The sequence below is a fragment of the Toxotes jaculatrix genome, chromosome 2 (assembly GCF_017976425.1).
Source record: "Toxotes jaculatrix isolate fToxJac2 chromosome 2, fToxJac2.pri, whole genome shotgun sequence".
Lineage (NCBI taxonomy): Eukaryota > Metazoa > Chordata > Actinopteri > Toxotidae > Toxotes > Toxotes jaculatrix.
Genome location: NC_054395.1, coordinates 29967722 through 29984382, shown reverse-complemented (window position 1 = coordinate 29984382; position 16661 = coordinate 29967722). Strand labels below are relative to the sequence as shown.

The following is a 16661-nucleotide window of genomic DNA, read 5'->3' as shown; positions in this document are numbered from 1 at the left end:
TCATTCAGACATTTGATGTGAACATTAACTGAAGCTCCTGACCTGTATGTGCTGCTGCCACGTGGATAGTTTCATGAATAAGCAGGTATACAGGTGTTCCGGTTAGTGTGTGATTTCGTACATTTTGTCAGAGATGTTTTCGGCCCCCGGAAACAGCGGCAGAGTGAGACCTCCTCTCTCGTGCCCGCTCTCTGCTCGCTGCTTTAGGAAACGTGGCCTTAACCAGACTCCGGCAGCAGCGGTGTAGATGAATGAGAAACACGCAGCTTCACCCTTCAGCTCCATCCGTCTGCCAGCCTCCGCCACAGCTCCAGCATTGCCCGCGGTCCCCTGAAGCCCCTGTCTGAAGAACCATGTCCGAGGCAGAACAAGTCCCGGCCTCGGCCCCGGAGGCCGCCGCCGCTGTCCTGGACGCCCTGAACGCCACGGACTCCAACGGGACCGAGGCGCTGAACGCTACGGCTAAATTCGTGGCCACCCCGGAGGGCACCGCGCTGGCATACGGCAGCCTGGTGTTCATGGCGCTGCTGCCTATCTTCTTCGGAGCCCTGCGGTCCGTCAACTGCTCCAAATCTAAGGTAACTTCCAGCGGCAGCCCCGCTCCTGAACAGACCTCGGCGTTGAGGTTTCGCTTCAGCCCGGCTGCCGTTAACCTCCGCCGGGTAGCTAGTTCAGCTAACGGCTAGCTAACGGCTCACCAGGTGATTCTGAACGAGTCCCAAAATGTGTTAAATAACATTAATCAGAGTAAATAGTAAAAAAAAAAAAAAAAAACACAGGTCACAGTTAAATGAAGCTGTTAGTGTTAAATTTATTTATAAAGTTATAAAAAATGAACGGTTTCCGTCAGAAATGAAAACGTTACAGCTGTTCGCTTTAACGGCGAATTAGCTTTAACGAGTCTTTATCTCCACCTGTTGCTCACCTTTATTCTCTGACGTGTTTGTGGCCGAGGGTCGAAAACAAAAGCATTGTTTACTTGTTTACACTTTTTGACAGTTTTTTTCTTGGGGTCGTCACCTCAGGTGTTTATTTACACCGGTGCCCCCGGTGTTTACCTGCTGTCAGGCTGGTACCTGGCAGAGACCACGCGTCTGAAGGAGAGGTGAACAAAAAAGAAAGAAAAAAAAATAGAGAAACACGAAGAGAAGGAAAAGGAGAGAGACAGAGAGACAGGAGAGAGAAGTCTCTGAGCTGGACAGCGGATTTTTAAACGACTGGAAGGATCTGACGTGCAGCTGGAAACGTGCGTCAGGTGTGTCGGTGTGCGCGTGTGACAGAGAGAGAGAGAGAGACGTGTCCTAGAGGGATATATTTGCACTGTTTCGGGGGTTTTGCGGACATGCGCAGCTGTGCGTCGCTCTCTGTAGGTAACGGTGAAACTCCCACATCCTGTGCAGCAGCTCGGTGTGATGGAGGCTCGGCGGTGCAGCGCAGCCTTCAGAGTAGGGACAGAGTTTAAGAACAAGCAAAGACATTTCAAAAAAACAGAATACAGACAGACGGAGACAGGCACTGTCTCACCTGCTGTGTAACTGTGATGTCCTGGGTTTGAACCTTGTCGCATGCCATCCGTCCTCTCTCTGCTCTGTCTGCCATTAAAGAGCTGCGTCCTCTCAGAAACCAGCAGCACTGATGCGTTTCCTGTATCTGACTCTTGTGATTTTGGGCCCTGCTTCCTGTCCTCCTCTTTGTTGCCAATCTGATCCTTCTCTCTCCCTGTCTGTCTGTGCACATCTGTCTGTCCACCCATTCTGTCTGTCGGTCTGTCTGTAGGAGCTCGGAGACAATGATTACGATTCTGGGTTCAGAGTGAGTATGAGATACACACATACTGCACACAGGTTGTTCACGGCACTAACACTGGAGGTGTCAGCATGAACTGAACTCACGGTGTGAAACTACACCTGCAGCCTGACTGCACCGAGTGTCAGGTGTCTCAGGTGTTTATGCATGAAGTACATTTATTCAGGTACTATACTAAAGTGCAGTTTTGAGGTACTTACTCAGCTGCAACATCACAAAGTTGTTTACTATAAAGGTTCTGTACATTTTTTATATAATTTGTATTTAGATATTAGTTAATATTAATCACTTTTTCTAGTTTTTGCTTTGAGCCCATTTATCTGCTTCATTAATCAGCTGATTGTAAGGAATCATTTAAATACTCGTCACGTTATAAAACACTCGGTCACTCGGCTCATGTGACGGTTCTGTGGGTTTGTCCTGATGAAAGAGGACAGCCAGGAGACATGAAAGGTTAGCAGAGGAGGAATCTTCTCGACCGTGGCTGAACAAAGGCTGGAGCAGAGGGGACAGTGGACCGACAGGGAGTGGCTGTTGATGGAGGAGAAGATCCACTAACTTGGTTAAAGCTAAACAGGGACCGTTCCTCTCATGGTGAACTTCACACGTAAATATCTGTAAATGTGTCAGTCTGTCTAACACGCCTGTCCACACGTCCACACGTCCACACATTCCTTCTGCTGTGTGGGACTTTGTTAAAACTCCCGCCTGCATGAAGTGGAATCTGTCGTAGTTTTCAAACATCAGAGCAGCTCCCTTTTTATTTCCCTTTACACTCTAAGTCATGGACAACAGACAAAACTCAGCAGTGATTTGACTGAACTGTTCCTTTAACACAGAGTTCACCTTTTAGTGCAGCAGCAAGGATCCTCCCCTCTTCCTCCTCCTGTCGTCATCGCTTTCCTTTTTTATTGTTTTCCCTCCTTCCATTACTCCTCTCTCTCTCCTGTCCCAGTTTCTGTCTCAGGGGAGCAGATGGAGGAGAATATAGATGGAGGTGACTCTCAGGCTTCTCTCTCAGGGACGTCTGTCAGTCTGCAGTAGTCACTTCATCTCTGTCTCTGTGTCTTTGGTAGCAGCAGCAGTTCAGATCTGAGTGTAGAAAGACGGTAGGACCACGCAGGAGGAGGACAAAGCTCAGAACTAAAGACTGTGACATACTCACGTCTCTATAAAGAGTGAGTGTGACAGACGGTGAGCTGTGTGACCAGCGATGTCTGTCAGTGTTCAGAGGGTCTTACCTGTCTATAGTCGTTATATTTTCCCGTGTGGTGTCATGTGACTGCACTGTGTGTCCTGAGTCGGCAGATAGACGAGGTTGTACAGGTGGTGTTGTTGCTGCTGCCTCAGTGGTGCAGCAGCAGCAGGTGGAGAAGAACCCTGAATGCTCCCACACTCTCAGACGCCTCGGAGTCGTGATCATCCAATCATCACGGCTTTGTTTGCCAGCGCCCTCCTCCATTTTTGTTTTAGTTTACTGATAAATGGTAATTAGGTTAGTAGGTTGTCAGTTGGTAAAGCTACTGGTGAATTTTAAGATTGTCCTCACCTGGAACATAAGGGAAAGAAAACCTGCGAGTGGAGATTTGTCTTACCACGGTTTCTTTGTAACATGGACACCAGATTTTTAGTTTAGTTCAGCATCATCCTGCCAAAAGATAAAACAACTGTTTACTTTCTGAAATGATCAGATCTTGTGCCATAACACTGCAAACCTCTGTGCGCGTCTCTGATAAACCTCTAAACACTTGAATATTTCACTCAAACCTCCTGACTCATATTTCATTGTCTCACTGTGATCTGAAAAAGCCAACCCTCACCAGCGCAGCCCTGTGCAGTGAAACAGTGAAACACGAGGCAGTTTTCAGTCTGAATACCCACTAAGTCAGTTTGGTCTCTGCGGCAGGTTCCTGTCATCTGTCGTCTTTGTTTCAAGCAATCAGAAATCCTCTCCTCATTGATCAGCATCAGGACAGAGGAGTAACCACATCACTAACTGTACAGTAAAATGAAGCAGTTTCATTCAGTCAGATCAGGTTAAATATGGAGAATTTCTGCATGTGACAGTTGTGTCCCATCGTTCTCAGAATACAAGGTGCAGTGCTCAAAGTGTAATTCTGATGTTAAAGTCTTAGTGAAATGTGCAGAAAACCTTTCAGTAAACACGTTTGTCCTTTTACAGTTAGTTATGTTCCTAGTTAAACTCTTCTAAACTAGTTCCCGTTGAGGTGAAGTGGTTTCAGCGTACTTCAGAAGTGTCTGGTGCCACAGTTTATCTGTGTGTGTGTGTGTGTGTGTGGGTCTCAGTCAAACTGAGTCTGTGATGTTTTGAGATAACGAGTCATTTTTTACATTTACAGTTCCACCTTTTCACTGAAACAACACCCGTCTCTTTAAACTGCGTCTCGCCTGTTGGTTCTCTCTGTATTTATGTCTCTCCTCTGGTTTTTCTTCCCAGAATGCAGCAGACATGCCAGAAACAATCACCAGCCGAGACGCAGCGAGGTTTCCCATCATCGCCAGCTGCACTCTGTTTGGGCTCTACCTCTTTTTCAAGGTAACCAGGGGTTTCCTCGGCACTCCTGCAGGGGCTTCATGCAGAGCTGACTGGGAGGGGTTTGGATAAATCCGTCCATTACACTCAGTTTCATGTTGGACTTGTGTCTTGATGCAGGTATTTTCTCAAGAGTATATCAACCTGCTGCTGTCCGTCTACTTCTTCGTCCTGGGCATCCTGGCTCTGTCTCACACTATGAGGTAAAGCATCACACAGTCACATGCATGTGACAGTAACGCTCAACAACAAGCCAGGTAGGCCGCTTTGTGATGGTTCTCACCTCCTCCTTGTTTCTGTGTCTCAGTCCTCTGATGTCCAGAATCTTTCCAGCTTCGTTCCCTAACAAACAGTACCAGCTGCTCTTCACTCAGGGCTCCGGAGAGTCCAAAGAAGGTGAGACTGCTGGTGAAAGACGGGTTCACCCAAATTACAAAACAAATTCAGACTCATGTCGGACTCATGTCGGACTCATGTCTCTGTATCTTTCTGCAGAAATAGTCAACTATGAGTTTGACACCAAGAACCTGGTGTGTCTGCTCATCAGCAGTGTGGTGGGAGTCTGGTACCTGCTCAAAAAGGTAAAGTCTGAGAAGTTAACGGGAAAGGTAAAGGTTCAGCCACAGAGCCAATAACCTGTCTTTGTTTTCTGACATCACAGCACTGGATAGCCAATAACCTGTTTGGCCTGGCCTTTGCCCTGAATGGGGTGGAGCTGCTCCACCTGAACAATGTCAGCACTGGCTGCATCCTGCTGGGGGGGCTGTTTGTCTACGACGTCTTCTGGGTGAGACGATTTAAAGCACTCAGTAACTTATCAATAAAAACTCTTTACATTTTTCAGAGTAACATTTTCTACAGATGCATTTAGTTTGGTTGAAAGTTGAATAAGCTAACGTGATCCGTCACTTCTCTGAGAGCTTAAACGAATGAGGAAACTGACAGTGTGAAGTGTGTTGTATGGAAGACAAACCAAAGTCCTGAGGATCCTCAGCAGTGAGTGTTAGCTGAAAGTTTAAAAGATCCGATTCTGTGTTTCCTTCTCTCCAGGTGTTTGGGACCAATGTCATGGTAACAGTTGCCAAGTCCTTCGAAGCACCGATCAAATGTAAGTATGTGAGCAGGTTGCAGTGGTTTCTCCCTGCATGTGACAGACGATCCAATCAAAAAGCGTGTGACATGCTGTGATTTTCTCTCCCCCTCCAGTGGTGTTTCCTCAGGACTTGTTGGAGAAAGGGCTTGAGGCCAGTAACTTCGCCATGCTGGGTCTGGGTGACATCGTCATCCCAGGTATCTTCATCGCCCTGCTGCTGCGCTTCGACGTCAGGTAACATCCTGCCCTTTGTCTTCTTCGCTGGTGATAATGTGACAAGGAGTAAAGTTGAGTAAAGTTTTATTAAAACCATCTTTGTGTCCGCAGCCTAAAGAAGAACAGCAGGACGTACTTCTACTCCAGCTTCCTGGCCTACATCTTCGGACTGGGCCTCACCATCTTCGTCATGCACACCTTCAAACACGCACAGGTACGGTCTGTTCAGATCCCTGTTCAGAGGGAGGGGATCAGATGAAAAGTCTTTTTGGTGGAATGTGATAGAAATGTCTCGGTAAACTCGGAGGTATTCAGAGGAAATCTTAATACTTGCTCCAGTATTTCTGCCCAAACAGCTCCAGGTATACAGGAGCCACAGGCACTAAGCTCAGACTGATGTCCGTCCCTGGTCTTAATGCTGAGTCTGTTAGCACCTTTGCCTGTTGAGGGTGAATGAAGCTGTGTGCACCCCGGTGAACACATGAAATGTGTTTGACCTCGGCCGTCAGCTGGTCGTTAACCTGCTCACCTGTCTGTCTGCAGCCCGCTCTGCTCTACCTGGTCCCAGCCTGTGTCGGCTTCCCCGTCATCGTAGCACTGTTCAAAGGGGAGCTCACAGAGATGTTCAGGTGAGTGCCCGTGGCAGTCACATGTCCTGGTGCTCCTGTGATTCCTGGGAGTTTAATATTTCCAAAAGATAAAAGACTGAAGCCAGCGACAGAAAAGCCAGTCAGACTCACAGGTGTCGGATGAGTTGTCATGGAAACGATTAAATCTTGGGACGTTTTCTGAAATGTCTGAGAAGTTAAACATTCTCTAAATAATTCTGTTGGTACAGCAGAGTTTAGCTGTATATACATGACCCACGTTTACTGGTCTGAAAGCTCACAGCTGATTGGCTGAAATCTGCGTTTCTCTTTCTGAAATCACTCTTTCAGCCGCGCGCTCCGTTTTCTGTCTGAAACACAAACAGGAAGCGTTTCCTGTTGTCACGTCACATCAAGTGAAACGCCAAAATAAAAACACAGATTTTATTTTAAAGGCTGAAAGAGAAGTGAAGTTTTCAGACACTGTGATCTGTCAAAATACAGAACGACAGTCAGTGAACTGGACATTGTTCACGTCCAATAGCAGGACACAACAGTCAAACTATGGAGACAGATGGTCCTCAGTGAGACCTCTGTCACAGTGATCTTATGGCACAGAACTGAAGCTGAAAACGTTGCATCATCAGATGTTTGGGAGCTTGTAGATGTCAGACGTCTGTCTTTTTCTTGTCCATCTGTCTCATGTCTTCATCCTCACCGCTGTGATGTTTGTTTGACAGCCGCTCACATCTTCCCTACACCTCTGTCAGTCCTTCACCTCCATCGCTTGTCCTCCTCTTCCTCCTCCTTCATCACCTCGCTCCTTCTTCCTCAGCCTGTCTCATTATGTCCAGCCCTCCCCTTACCCTCCGTCCTTCTCGTCTCTCAGATGTTAGCAGCAGAGCTCTGCAGCAGCTTTAACTTTAGAATTTAAGATAAAAACTTAACACACTCTCTTTCTGTCTTTTCATCTTTCTCTTCTCCTCTTCTTTTATCTCCTTTCTTTCCATCTTGATCTTCCTATGTTTTTATTTTTCATATTTTCTGTCCTCTCTCCTTCCTTCCATCTCTCCACGTCTTTCCTTCTCTTCTCTCCCCCGTCTCCCCCCGTGGTTAGCTATGAGTCGTCAGAGGAAGTTCTCCCTGGCTCTCCCAGGCTCACTTCCTTCCCAACTGTAAGCGGCTCACCTGCCAGCCTGGCTAGCTCCATGGATGCTGTCTCTATGGCAACAAGCTCCTCCCCCCGTCGCCGCCGGTTACAGCCCACCTCCATGTAGAGGCCCCACCCCTTCTCTATATACTATCCCTTTTCTGTCTCACCTGGGCAGGTAAACAGCCCGTTAACAAAACATCATCACAGTACCATCATCCGTCTGTTCACCCGTCTCTTCATCCGTCTGTTCATCCGTCTGTTCTCTGTTCTTCTCTGTTCATCCGTCGTTCTTCTCTCTGTTCTTCTCTGTTCTTTTCTGTTCATCTCTGCTCTGTCTGTTCTCTCTGTTCTTCTCTCTGTTCTTCTGTCGGTTCTTCTGTCGGTTCTTCTCTCGGTTCTTCTCTCGGTTCTTCTCTCTGTTCTTCTCTCTGTTCTTCTCTCGGTTCTTCTGTCGGTTCTTCTCTCTGTTCTTCTGTCGGTTCTTCTCTCTGTTCCTCTGTCGGTTCTTCTCTCTGTTCTTCTCTCTGTTCTTCTGTCGGTTCTTCTGTCGGTTCTTCTCTCGGTTCTTCTGTCGGTTCTTCTCTCGGTTCTTCTCTCGGTTCTTCTCTCGGTTCTTCTCTCTGTTCTTCTCTCGGTTCTTCTCTGTTCTTCTGTTCTAACAAAATTACTTTCCGTGCTTGTAACATTTTAAATGTTCAGATTCAGTTTAAGCAACGTTCCTCTCAAACCTTGTGATCCTCCATGTGACTGGAGGTGAAACTGGTTTATGTGCTGGTCTGTTCTGGTTGGAGCAGAGACCAGAGCTGCAGTTAATTAAAGGAATAATTGATAGTTTATCATTAGAGGTGGGAATGATTGATGAGGTTAATCACTCTGAACACTCCTCCTCTGCTCTGTTTGTCCTCCCTTCTTCTTCTGCTCCTCCAGGTACGAGGAGTCCTCTCCTGAGGAGGCGGGGGCTAAAGAGGACTCATCAGAATCAGAGAAGAAGGACCAATAGCATCGATCGCTGCCCCTCCCCCTTCCCCCCCAAACACCTTCATCCAGCCTGCTGCCACCACATTTCACTGAAGCCCCTCCCCCTCTCGCCTCTTCAGCTTCCTGTTTGTCACCGGGGGAAACGGCGCTCATGTTGCCAACGTGTTTGTCTTTGAAAACCATGGAACAGCCGCTGGTCTCCGGCTGCTGTCACTCTGCGGGTGGTGGTGTTTCTAATTAAAGGTTGTGGAGACTCGGTGCCTACCATGATTCCTCTGTCTGTCTCTCAGCTGCACTCACACAGGAACGCCACACCTGCGCAGCTCCAGCTCATCCAGGATTTTCCCCACAAACATCCATGAAGCCGGCGTCGTGTTGGATTTCCTGTCATCGAGCAATAGCGTGGAAGCAGCCGCGGCATCGTCTCAGCTGATCCTCCTGTGTGTTTGCAGCTCGTTACATTTCCGCTGGTTGAAGGAGTGCTTGGTTTAGCCTCTTAACAGCCTCAAACGTGGAAAAATCTCACGGTAAAACAAGCGCTTCTGTTGTTTTCTTTAGTTTCCTTCAAACAAAGAACCGTGAGTCTCGTTCATTGAAAACCTGCCGCAGCGTAACACCGCTCCTGTTACGGAGGAGGAGGTTGTGGGAACAGATCACCCAGGTGTGGTTCTTTGTCGCTGCCTCTCTTTGTTTCCTGGTGTATTTGTTGCCGGGCTGCCGCTCACTCTGCCTTCTGCTTTCTCACATCAGTGTTTTCTGTCGGCCCTGTTTTGTTTTTCTCAGTTTTATTTTTGTGTAAAAGTCCAGAATGTTAGGATGGAAACTCCAGCTGAACGTTTTCCTGGTAGACAGTCACCTGTTCATGTGCTGGGGTCGGACTCGGTTCAGACCCAGTTGTTTTTCTGTTGCCTGCAGCAGCTGCGTGTCTCATCCCTGATGGAGGTTCATACAGCCGGCTGTGGTTTCGAGGTGAAGTCCGTTCACCTCTGTCAGTCCATGCACTGACTGAAGGTTCAGCTCAGCATGATAAAACAGTTCAGTCCTCCTGCCCAGTAAATTCTGTCTCTGCTTCCCTTAAATGCTGATACTGGTGTTATTCCTGGTACCGAACCAACAGTGGGTTGTGCCTCAGCACTGTGTCGGCCCTCCTGTCTGTGGCTCTCAGCTCTGAGCCCCGTGGTTCGGTTCAGTTCCATGAAAACTTGCAGAGATTTGAAACTTGTTGCTGCAGAGAGATTTTCCATCACGTGGATGAGTTTAAATTCTGTGTGATGATACAGGCTGAGAGTGGACAAAGATTCAGAAATCAAAACGTACACAACTTATTTGAAAATGGAATTATAACTCTTCATGGGGAAAAAAAAAATTTAGAACTGCTGGAGTCAAAAAGCAAAGGGACCAAATGTTTCCTTGAGCTCACAGGTATTTAACCGGACAGAGCAGGTGAGCGCTTACCTGCCTGTTTAATGTTTGGTGGCTGTGGCCTCCTCACCCATAAGCTGAGGAGATTCTCTCAGAAGCATCCTCACCCCCTCACCCTATTTCAAACCAGGAACACACTGAACTGAACAACAGCTCTGACCCACGGAATCAAACCGCAGCATCAGTAATGAAACCAGGAAAATGATTTTCATCAGACAGGAGTTATCGTGTTTATTCTGTAACAAAAGCCAGCTCCTGCAGACTGTCCACGCTGACGGTACATTTACTGAAAACCTGTGTGAGGTGTGACACACACACTGAAACATAATGTAGCTGTGGAATAAATGTACTGTTGGTGTCGTCAGAGTGCAGCGATGTTTTCCTTCACTCTGCTCCGAACACAGAGGCCACAGCAGAGCTCTCACACCCAAAGTCAATCTGAAGAGAAATTTCACCATCTGTGGTTGAAAGTCAGTGTTTTGATATTAAAGTTAGTTCAGGTTTAGCCCACCCCCCAAAAAAGTGCTGAAAACTACATTTCCCAGAATGCAATTGATCTTTCTGTGTCAAAATGGTGAGTGGCCCTTCACAGTCAGTTTCTCAAAGTAGCCATTTTTATGGAAAAGTTAGAATTTCAAAATAAATGTCAGAGTTAAGAAAGGGAAGAGTCCGACTTCTGATAATTAAAAAAAATCTGATGTTTTCCTCATTACACTGACTTTATCACAGAACTCAGAATTTCTGCTGCTTTTATTAGTTGTTTATTGTTTATTGGCATTTTTGGAAGAATTTTTTGTTTAACGTGTTACAAAATTAAAGCACGTGTTCTTCAGCACATCATGCTGTGTTCACCTGACGTTTTTGGATGGAGACGTTTAGTGAATGTCCCGGAGATGAGTGTTATCATTTTAAATCTATTTACGGTTAGATTTTTTTTTAAGTACTGATCTTTAAGTTTTTGGTTGCTTGAGAAAAGCCATTCTGACTGGATGTATTCAGCTTCACATTAATATTCTTGATGTAATTGATGTTGATGCTTTATTAAGAGATGCACAGTTTTGTATTTTGATGTAAAAAATGAAAAAAAAAACAAAAGAAACAGGATCACTCATTTTCAGCTCAGTGAAGTTCAGTATCCCCTCATTTTAAATATAATGTACCTGTTTATCTTTTTTCTTTCTCTCTCTCTCTGGTTGTATTTGTGCAGGAGGCCGTGTTACGGCCCCGACTGTATCTGTTTTATTTGCAATAAACTTTTTGGTGTTTTGATCACCGTATAGAGAAGCATAACTCTGAGTCAGTCTGCTCCTTTGTGTTTCCATCTTCATCCTGATCAGCAATTTTATGCTTCTTTGACTCCATAACAATGAAATAACTTTAATAATAATTAAAGTACCAGGACTTGGCATAAAGATTAACAAAATTGAAATGTTTTAAGTTAAGTTTAAGTTTCTGTATTATGTTGGCTCAGCTAATGCCACTGAATACCCAACTACGATACTTAACCACTGATGAACACTTTGTGTTGAAATTAAAGTGTCATTGAATTCAGTTTTTATTTATCATTTTATTTATTTGAGTTCAGTTCAGTGTTAGGAAATTAAATTATCATACAAATTATATTTATGTATTATGTATATGTTTGATGCGTATTTGAAACACTCAGATGAGTTCATCAGATTCAAATACAAGTTATCTTTAAAAAGTCAGGACTGAACTGGAGGAATTCAGATTTCAGTGCTGCTGACTTTTTGACATTCTGCTTTTATTTTGAAAAAACAACAACAACAACAACCCAGAAGTATTTTGTTTTGCAAATTGACCACTCCTTTGTTCATTAGGATTATTATCTAAATTTAGATGGGAATCTTTTTCTTCAAATTATTGGAATAAATCTTAAAACACTGTGAATTAGATTTCTCTTCTGCTTCTTCAGTGGACTCACCCACAATTGCATTTTTGGAAAGTGATTTTTGTTTAATTTGAAACTTCGCAGTATTAAATCTTTTATTATTCACTACTCACTTGTTAATTCGTTTGTTTTTTTAAGTACTTATTTATTCAGCGGGGGAAAAAAATCATTTTCAGTGCAGACGATTTTTATTCTGAAAAAATGATAAACGGAAACACTTTCGTATTTCCGGCTGCCGCTGCAGACGGAACAAAACAGACTCCGGTTCCGTTCAGGAGCTTTTTTCCGTCTGTTTTAACCTTTTAGTTGGAGATGGGGGAGGCAGACGTGACGCTGAACCAGACCGATGAGAAGCCCCCAGACTCGGGGCTGGTTCCCGGGGAGGACTCGGTGGTGTGGAGCCACGAGGTGGAGGTCTGCCTGTTTCACGCGATGATCGGACACAAACCCGTCGGTAAGAGACGCGGCTAATGTTAGCATGTTAGCTGCTGGAGCCGTTAACGGCGGCCAGTCCTACCGGCACAAACCGAGGACCGGGGAACGGCCCAGGGTCTTCGAAGTGCGTCTGAGGGGTCCATGTAAATATTGGACAATAACGTTACTGGTGATGAACTCGTTAATTTAGTCAGAGCTGATTAGCATCGTTAACCAGACCCACTCCTGCTACTGAGAGAACAAACGCAGCACCGAGCCAAACTTTACAGAATAAAAGTCGCGTTCAGCGGAAGTTCCGAGCTGTGGATGTTTTATTGATCAGTGGAATTTATACAAACTGCAGTGACCATAGAAAACTTGAATCAGATCAGGATTTGCGGTGAACCCCACCTTTGCCTTTAAAACAGCACCAGTTCTCCTCAGTACACCTGCACACGGTTTCTCAGGTACCTGAGACAGGTCGCTCCAGCGTCTTGGACAACCTGCCTCAGTGTCTCTGTCTCTGCATGTGGTCCCAGACTGATCAGGGCTCTGTGGAGTCCAGACCACCTGTTACAGGACTCGCAGAATGAATCTGATCCTGGAACCTTCACACCGAGCCGTGTCTCTAAATGTGCTTTGTCTTTTCAGCTTTGTGTCGTGGTTTCAGACGGTAAAAGTCATGGATCTGTTTCATCTTTTTCACACTTTGTTTTTGTTTGTTTGATTTTAAATGAGTCAGTCCATCATTTTCCAACAGACCCATAACTTTTAAAACTGCAGGAAAAGATTGTGCTGTTTGTGAATCAGCAGCGATGAAGATGCAGATCAATACATTTACATCAGCATGAGTCTGTTAAGTGCTCTTACTTTAAAATGGTAAAGTACATCAATGTGTTGAATTCTAACTGGAGAAAACTATAAATACTAGTTGTGTGTGTCGTATGTAGTGCGACAGTTGTGCCGTTTGGAGCTGGGACTCAGTAAAACTCTGTCTCTGTGTGCAGGAGTGAACCGTCACTTCCACATGATCTGCATCAGAGATAAGTTCAGTCAGAACATCGGCCGACAGGTTTCTTCCTCCGTCATCTGGGATCACCTGGGAACCATGTACGACATGCAGGCTCTGGTGAGGACACACTCACACACACACTGTGTCTCTGCATGCTCAGCTGAGTGTGTTCTTCATTTCTGAAGCCGCTGGTATTTGACTGAGGTCTGTGTGTGTGTGTGTGTGTGTGTGTGTGTGTGTGTGTGTGACGCAGCATGAGTCGGAGATCTTGCCGTTTCCAAACACAGAGAAGAGTTTCTCTCTGCCTGATGACATCATCCAGGAGGTTAAAGAAGGTGAGACACGACATGAGACACAACGTGAGACACGACGTGAGACACGACGTGAGACACGACGTGTCTGTAGTTTTGGCCTCGTTTCCTTTCTGGTGTTTTATTTTTATTTTACACATCGATAATTCCTGTGAGGATACGACAGGTTCTTTCCTGGTTTTCACTGAACAGCTTCTCTGGCTTATTCTCCCTCTCGTGGATCATCTCTGGTCTGTGTGTGTGTGTGTGTGCGTGTGTCTGTGTGTGTGTGTGCGTGCGTGCGTGCGTGTGTGTGTGTGTGTGTGTGCGTGTGCGTGTGTGTGTGTAGGGAAGCTGGGCTCAGAGGACGACACCAAAGAGGAGTTCAGGATGGAGAGAGAACCTCCAGCTACACATGAAGAAGGTGTCCGTCCCTCTGTTGCTTTCATGGCAGGCAGATGGAGCTCTGTGGCAGCTGAATGCACACAACACATATTTCACTGTTACTAACAAACCTCGCTCGTTGTGTTGATGCGACTTGTTTCCTCTTCAGGCAGCAACTCATCGGTGAAGATGTCGGAGCGAACGAGCAGCAGTCGGGAGAAGGAGAGAGAGCGAGACAAGGAGAAGGGAGGGAGTGAGGGAGGAGGAGGAGGGAAGGAGGCAGAGAAGAGGAAGAGGAGTCGAGCGGCCGAGAAACTGCTGTCGTCTTCCAACCCCGCGAGTCCGGGAGGAGTCAAAAGGAGACGCACCTGAGACGGACAGAGTGTGTGAGGGAGGGAGGGAGGGAGGGAGAACGAGGTGATTGGACTGTGCAGGATGAAAAATAAATGAGTGAAAAAGAAGAGAAGAAGAAGAAGGTGCCGTCAAACGTGCAAACTTTGTGTCACATGACCGTCCGCTGTCCGATCGCTACGCTGCCAACAGGAAACAGCTGGAGTGACGTCGTGGAACCTCTCCGACCTGTTCCTTAATGACAGCTCACTCCATGGCTTCTCTGATTGGCTGCTTCACACCTGTCAGTCAGCCTCTGCTGCTTTGGCTGGGTGCAGTTTTCATCATGTGATCACAGTGGGAGGAAGTGACACGTCATGTTTTATTAGTATTTTTATTAAATTGTTGTATTAGAGCAGGAAGTTGTTTTCCCGGGGGGGGGCGTGTCCCTCCTGTTTCTCCTGTCCTTCAGCTCCAGTTTGATTCGCTCGGTCTGAAATTCTTCTCCACAGATTCAGACAGATTTTAAAGAGGATCTATGGTCTGCTCAGCTCACCTCAGGCGACGTCACCTGAGAAATGTCCTCAGGCGACGTCACCTGTGGACATTTCTCAGACTTCACTCAGCTGCCTCTGCAGACACTGAAGCCCTCAAACGACCAGGAAACCCTGATGTGTAAAGTCAGAGTCCCTGAAGGTGGATGTTCTGCGTCTCAGCTGTGACTGAAGACTGAGGGCTGAGGAAAGTCCTGCCTCCTGTGGCTGTAGAGATAAGATTCAGTCTGTTGCTTCTTCCTTCAGTTTCTGCTGCTTAAAACATCAGGTTAAGTCAAAGCTCAGTAAATTCCACGTTTCTCATGAAGTGTCACAGAAACTGAATGTTCTGATGAATGTTGTAACAGAGAGCAGCTCAGTGAGGGTCTGAAACATGAGGGTCTGAGGCGTGAGGGTCTGAGGCGTGAGGGTCTGAAACATGAGGGTCTGAAGCGTGAGGGTCTGAAGCGTGAAGGTCTGAGGCGTGAGGGTCTGAGGCGTGAGGGTCTGAGGCGTGAGGGTCTGAAACATGAGGGTCTGAGGCGTGAGGGTCTGAAGCGTGAGGATCTGAAGCGTGAGGGTCTGAGGCGTGAGGGTCTGAAGCGTGAGGGTCTGAAACATGAGGGTCTGAGGCGTGAGGGTCTGAGGCGTGAGGGTCTGAGGCGTGAGGGTCTGAAGCGTGAGGGTCTGAAACATGAGGGTCTGAAACATGAGGGTCTGAGGCGTGAGGGTCTGAGGCGTGAGGGTCTGAAGCGTGAGGATCTGAAGCGTGAGGGTCTGAGGCGTGAGGGTCTGAAGCGTGAGGGTCTGAGGCGTGAGGGTCTGAGGCGTGAGGGTCTGAGGCGTGAGGGTCTGAGGCGTGAGGGTCTGAGGCGTGAGGGTCTGAAACATGAGGGTCTGAGGCGTGAGGGTCTGAGGCGTGAGGGTCTGAAGCGTGAGGGTCTGAGGCGTGAGGGTCTGAAGCGTGAGGGTCTGAAACATGAGGGTCTGAGACGTGAGGGTCTGAGGCGTGAGGGTCTGAGGCGTGAGGGTCTGAGACGTGAGGGTCTGAGGCGTGAGGGTCTGAAACATGAGGGTCTGAGACGTGAGGGTGCAAACAGCTGACTGTTAAGTACAATGCAATAATCCCAGTTCACCTGTTTTCTGCAGAACAGACGTCAGATCAGTTCCTGCCTGTGTTCATGTTGGAGGCGGCAGCGTCACGTTCAGATGAACCCGTTTTTTTCTCTCGTGCTTGGTGATGTGTGACGTTTCAGTGTCGACGCTCTGAGCGTGTTGTCAGCTGATCTCTAACATCTTTAAACCATGACAATAAACTGTTCCCTTTGTTTTTTTTTTTTACCAAATCTTAATTTATGGATGGATGATGAGCTGATGCGAGGCTGTTCAGCTGTTTGTGTCATTAAAGCTGAACTCAGATCAGAAACGTGTGGTTTTCTTTCAGCAGAGCACTGATGAGATGTGAGGTGTTTCTCCAGGCGTCAGAGGGAAACGTTTCTCTGAAGAACAAACAAACTGTTGGCTCATAAAGAAAAGATGATGTGATGTGAAGAAGTGACGCCGCTCTGACCGACTACAACTTGTTGAAAAAAAAAAAAAAGCTGCAGGGGTTTATTAACAAAAAACACATTTTTCACTGTTTTGTGACATTTTATAGACAAAACAGCAAATTGACTAAAAACGAATCATTTCAGTTAAAGAACATAATCATTGGTTACAGCCATAAATAAGTAAATCGTTTCTATAAGAACAGAAGAGAAGAGTTCTGTGTGCAGCTGATTCTGTGAGTAAACTTTGCTTCAGTTATTGATCACAGCTCTTTACCTTTCTGAATCAATCTTTCTCACCTGTGTTCACGTCACTCAGAGCTGACAGCAGGTGAAGCTGCAGTGAGCCTGTGCAGCCACGGGGCGGCGCTGTTCAACAGCAGATGGAGAAACAGCTCGGCTGCTCAGTCTGGGATCATTTATTCATTTA

At 46.6% G+C, this 16661-nt stretch overlaps 3 protein-coding genes across 5 annotated transcripts; all 3 read left to right on the top strand.

Annotated features, from left to right (window-relative positions):
- The first annotated feature begins 190 nt into the window (after positions 1–190).
- hm13 (histocompatibility (minor) 13) lies at positions 191–11401 on the top strand. Of its 3 annotated transcripts, XM_041048147.1 has the most exons (13): positions 191–578; positions 1777–1812; positions 4265–4363; positions 4481–4563; positions 4668–4756; positions 4856–4941; positions 5022–5147; positions 5411–5468; positions 5567–5687; positions 5781–5883; positions 6213–6298; positions 8337–9426; positions 11390–11401. In XM_041048147.1, the coding sequence occupies exons 1-12, from the start codon at positions 354–356 to the stop codon at positions 8407–8409; spliced, it is 1185 nt and encodes a 394-aa protein (XP_040904081.1). In that variant the 5' UTR covers positions 191–353; the 3' UTR covers positions 8410–9426; positions 11390–11401. The 3 variants fall into 3 exon arrangements, with proteins under 3 accessions (XP_040904081.1, XP_040904089.1, XP_040904098.1); XM_041048155.1 differs by lacking the exon at positions 1777–1812; XM_041048164.1 differs by lacking the exons at positions 1777–1812; positions 8337–9426; positions 11390–11401 and adding an exon at positions 7374–7548.
- Positions 11402–11952: 551 nt separating this feature from the next.
- On the top strand, positions 11953–15151 carry LOC121188420 (MRG/MORF4L binding protein). The gene is made up of 5 exons (XM_041048175.1): positions 11953–12175; positions 13143–13264; positions 13401–13482; positions 13787–13861; positions 13991–15151. Exons 1-5 carry the CDS (start codon positions 12034–12036, stop codon positions 14191–14193), a joined length of 624 nt encoding a protein of 207 aa, XP_040904109.1. The 5' UTR covers positions 11953–12033; the 3' UTR covers positions 14194–15151.
- Positions 14730–16025, top strand: LOC121191492. The gene is made up of 3 exons (XM_041052663.1): positions 14730–14869; positions 15014–15069; positions 15115–16025. The coding sequence occupies exons 1-3, from the start codon at positions 14730–14732 to the stop codon at positions 15786–15788; spliced, it is 870 nt and encodes a 289-aa protein (XP_040908597.1). The 3' UTR covers positions 15789–16025.
- Positions 16026–16661: the final 636 nt, after the last annotated feature.

What these genes read in the sequence shown, in the direction of transcription:
- LOC121191492 (XM_041052663.1), top strand. Translation starts at nt 14,730, where the DNA reads ATGTCCTCAGGCGACGTCACCTGTGGACATTTCTCAGACTTCACTCAG. An exon ending in GGATGTTCTGCGTCTCAGCT is followed by an intron (nt 14,870 to 15,013) that starts GTGACTGAAGAC and finishes TTTCTCATGAAG; the next exon opens with TGTCACAGAAACTGAATGTT. An exon ending in CAGAGAGCAGCTCAGTGAGG is followed by an intron (nt 15,070 to 15,114) that starts GTCTGAAACATG and finishes TGAGGCGTGAGG; the next exon opens with GTCTGAAACATGAGGGTCTG.
- hm13 (XM_041048164.1), top strand. Translation starts at nt 354, where the DNA reads ATGTCCGAGGCAGAACAAGTCCCGGCCTCGGCCCCGGAGGCCGCCGCC. An exon ending in GGCTCTACCTCTTTTTCAAG is followed by an intron (nt 4,364 to 4,480) that starts GTAACCAGGGGT and finishes GTCTTGATGCAG; the next exon opens with GTATTTTCTCAAGAGTATAT. An exon ending in ACACCTTCAAACACGCACAG is followed by an intron (nt 5,884 to 6,212) that starts GTACGGTCTGTT and finishes GTCTGTCTGCAG; the next exon opens with CCCGCTCTGCTCTACCTGGT.
- LOC121188420 (XM_041048175.1), top strand. Translation starts at nt 12,034, where the DNA reads ATGGGGGAGGCAGACGTGACGCTGAACCAGACCGATGAGAAGCCCCCA. An exon ending in GATCGGACACAAACCCGTCG is followed by an intron (nt 12,176 to 13,142) that starts GTAAGAGACGCG and finishes CTCTGTGTGCAG; the next exon opens with GAGTGAACCGTCACTTCCAC. An exon ending in TCCAGCTACACATGAAGAAG is followed by an intron (nt 13,862 to 13,990) that starts GTGTCCGTCCCT and finishes TTTCCTCTTCAG; the next exon opens with GCAGCAACTCATCGGTGAAG.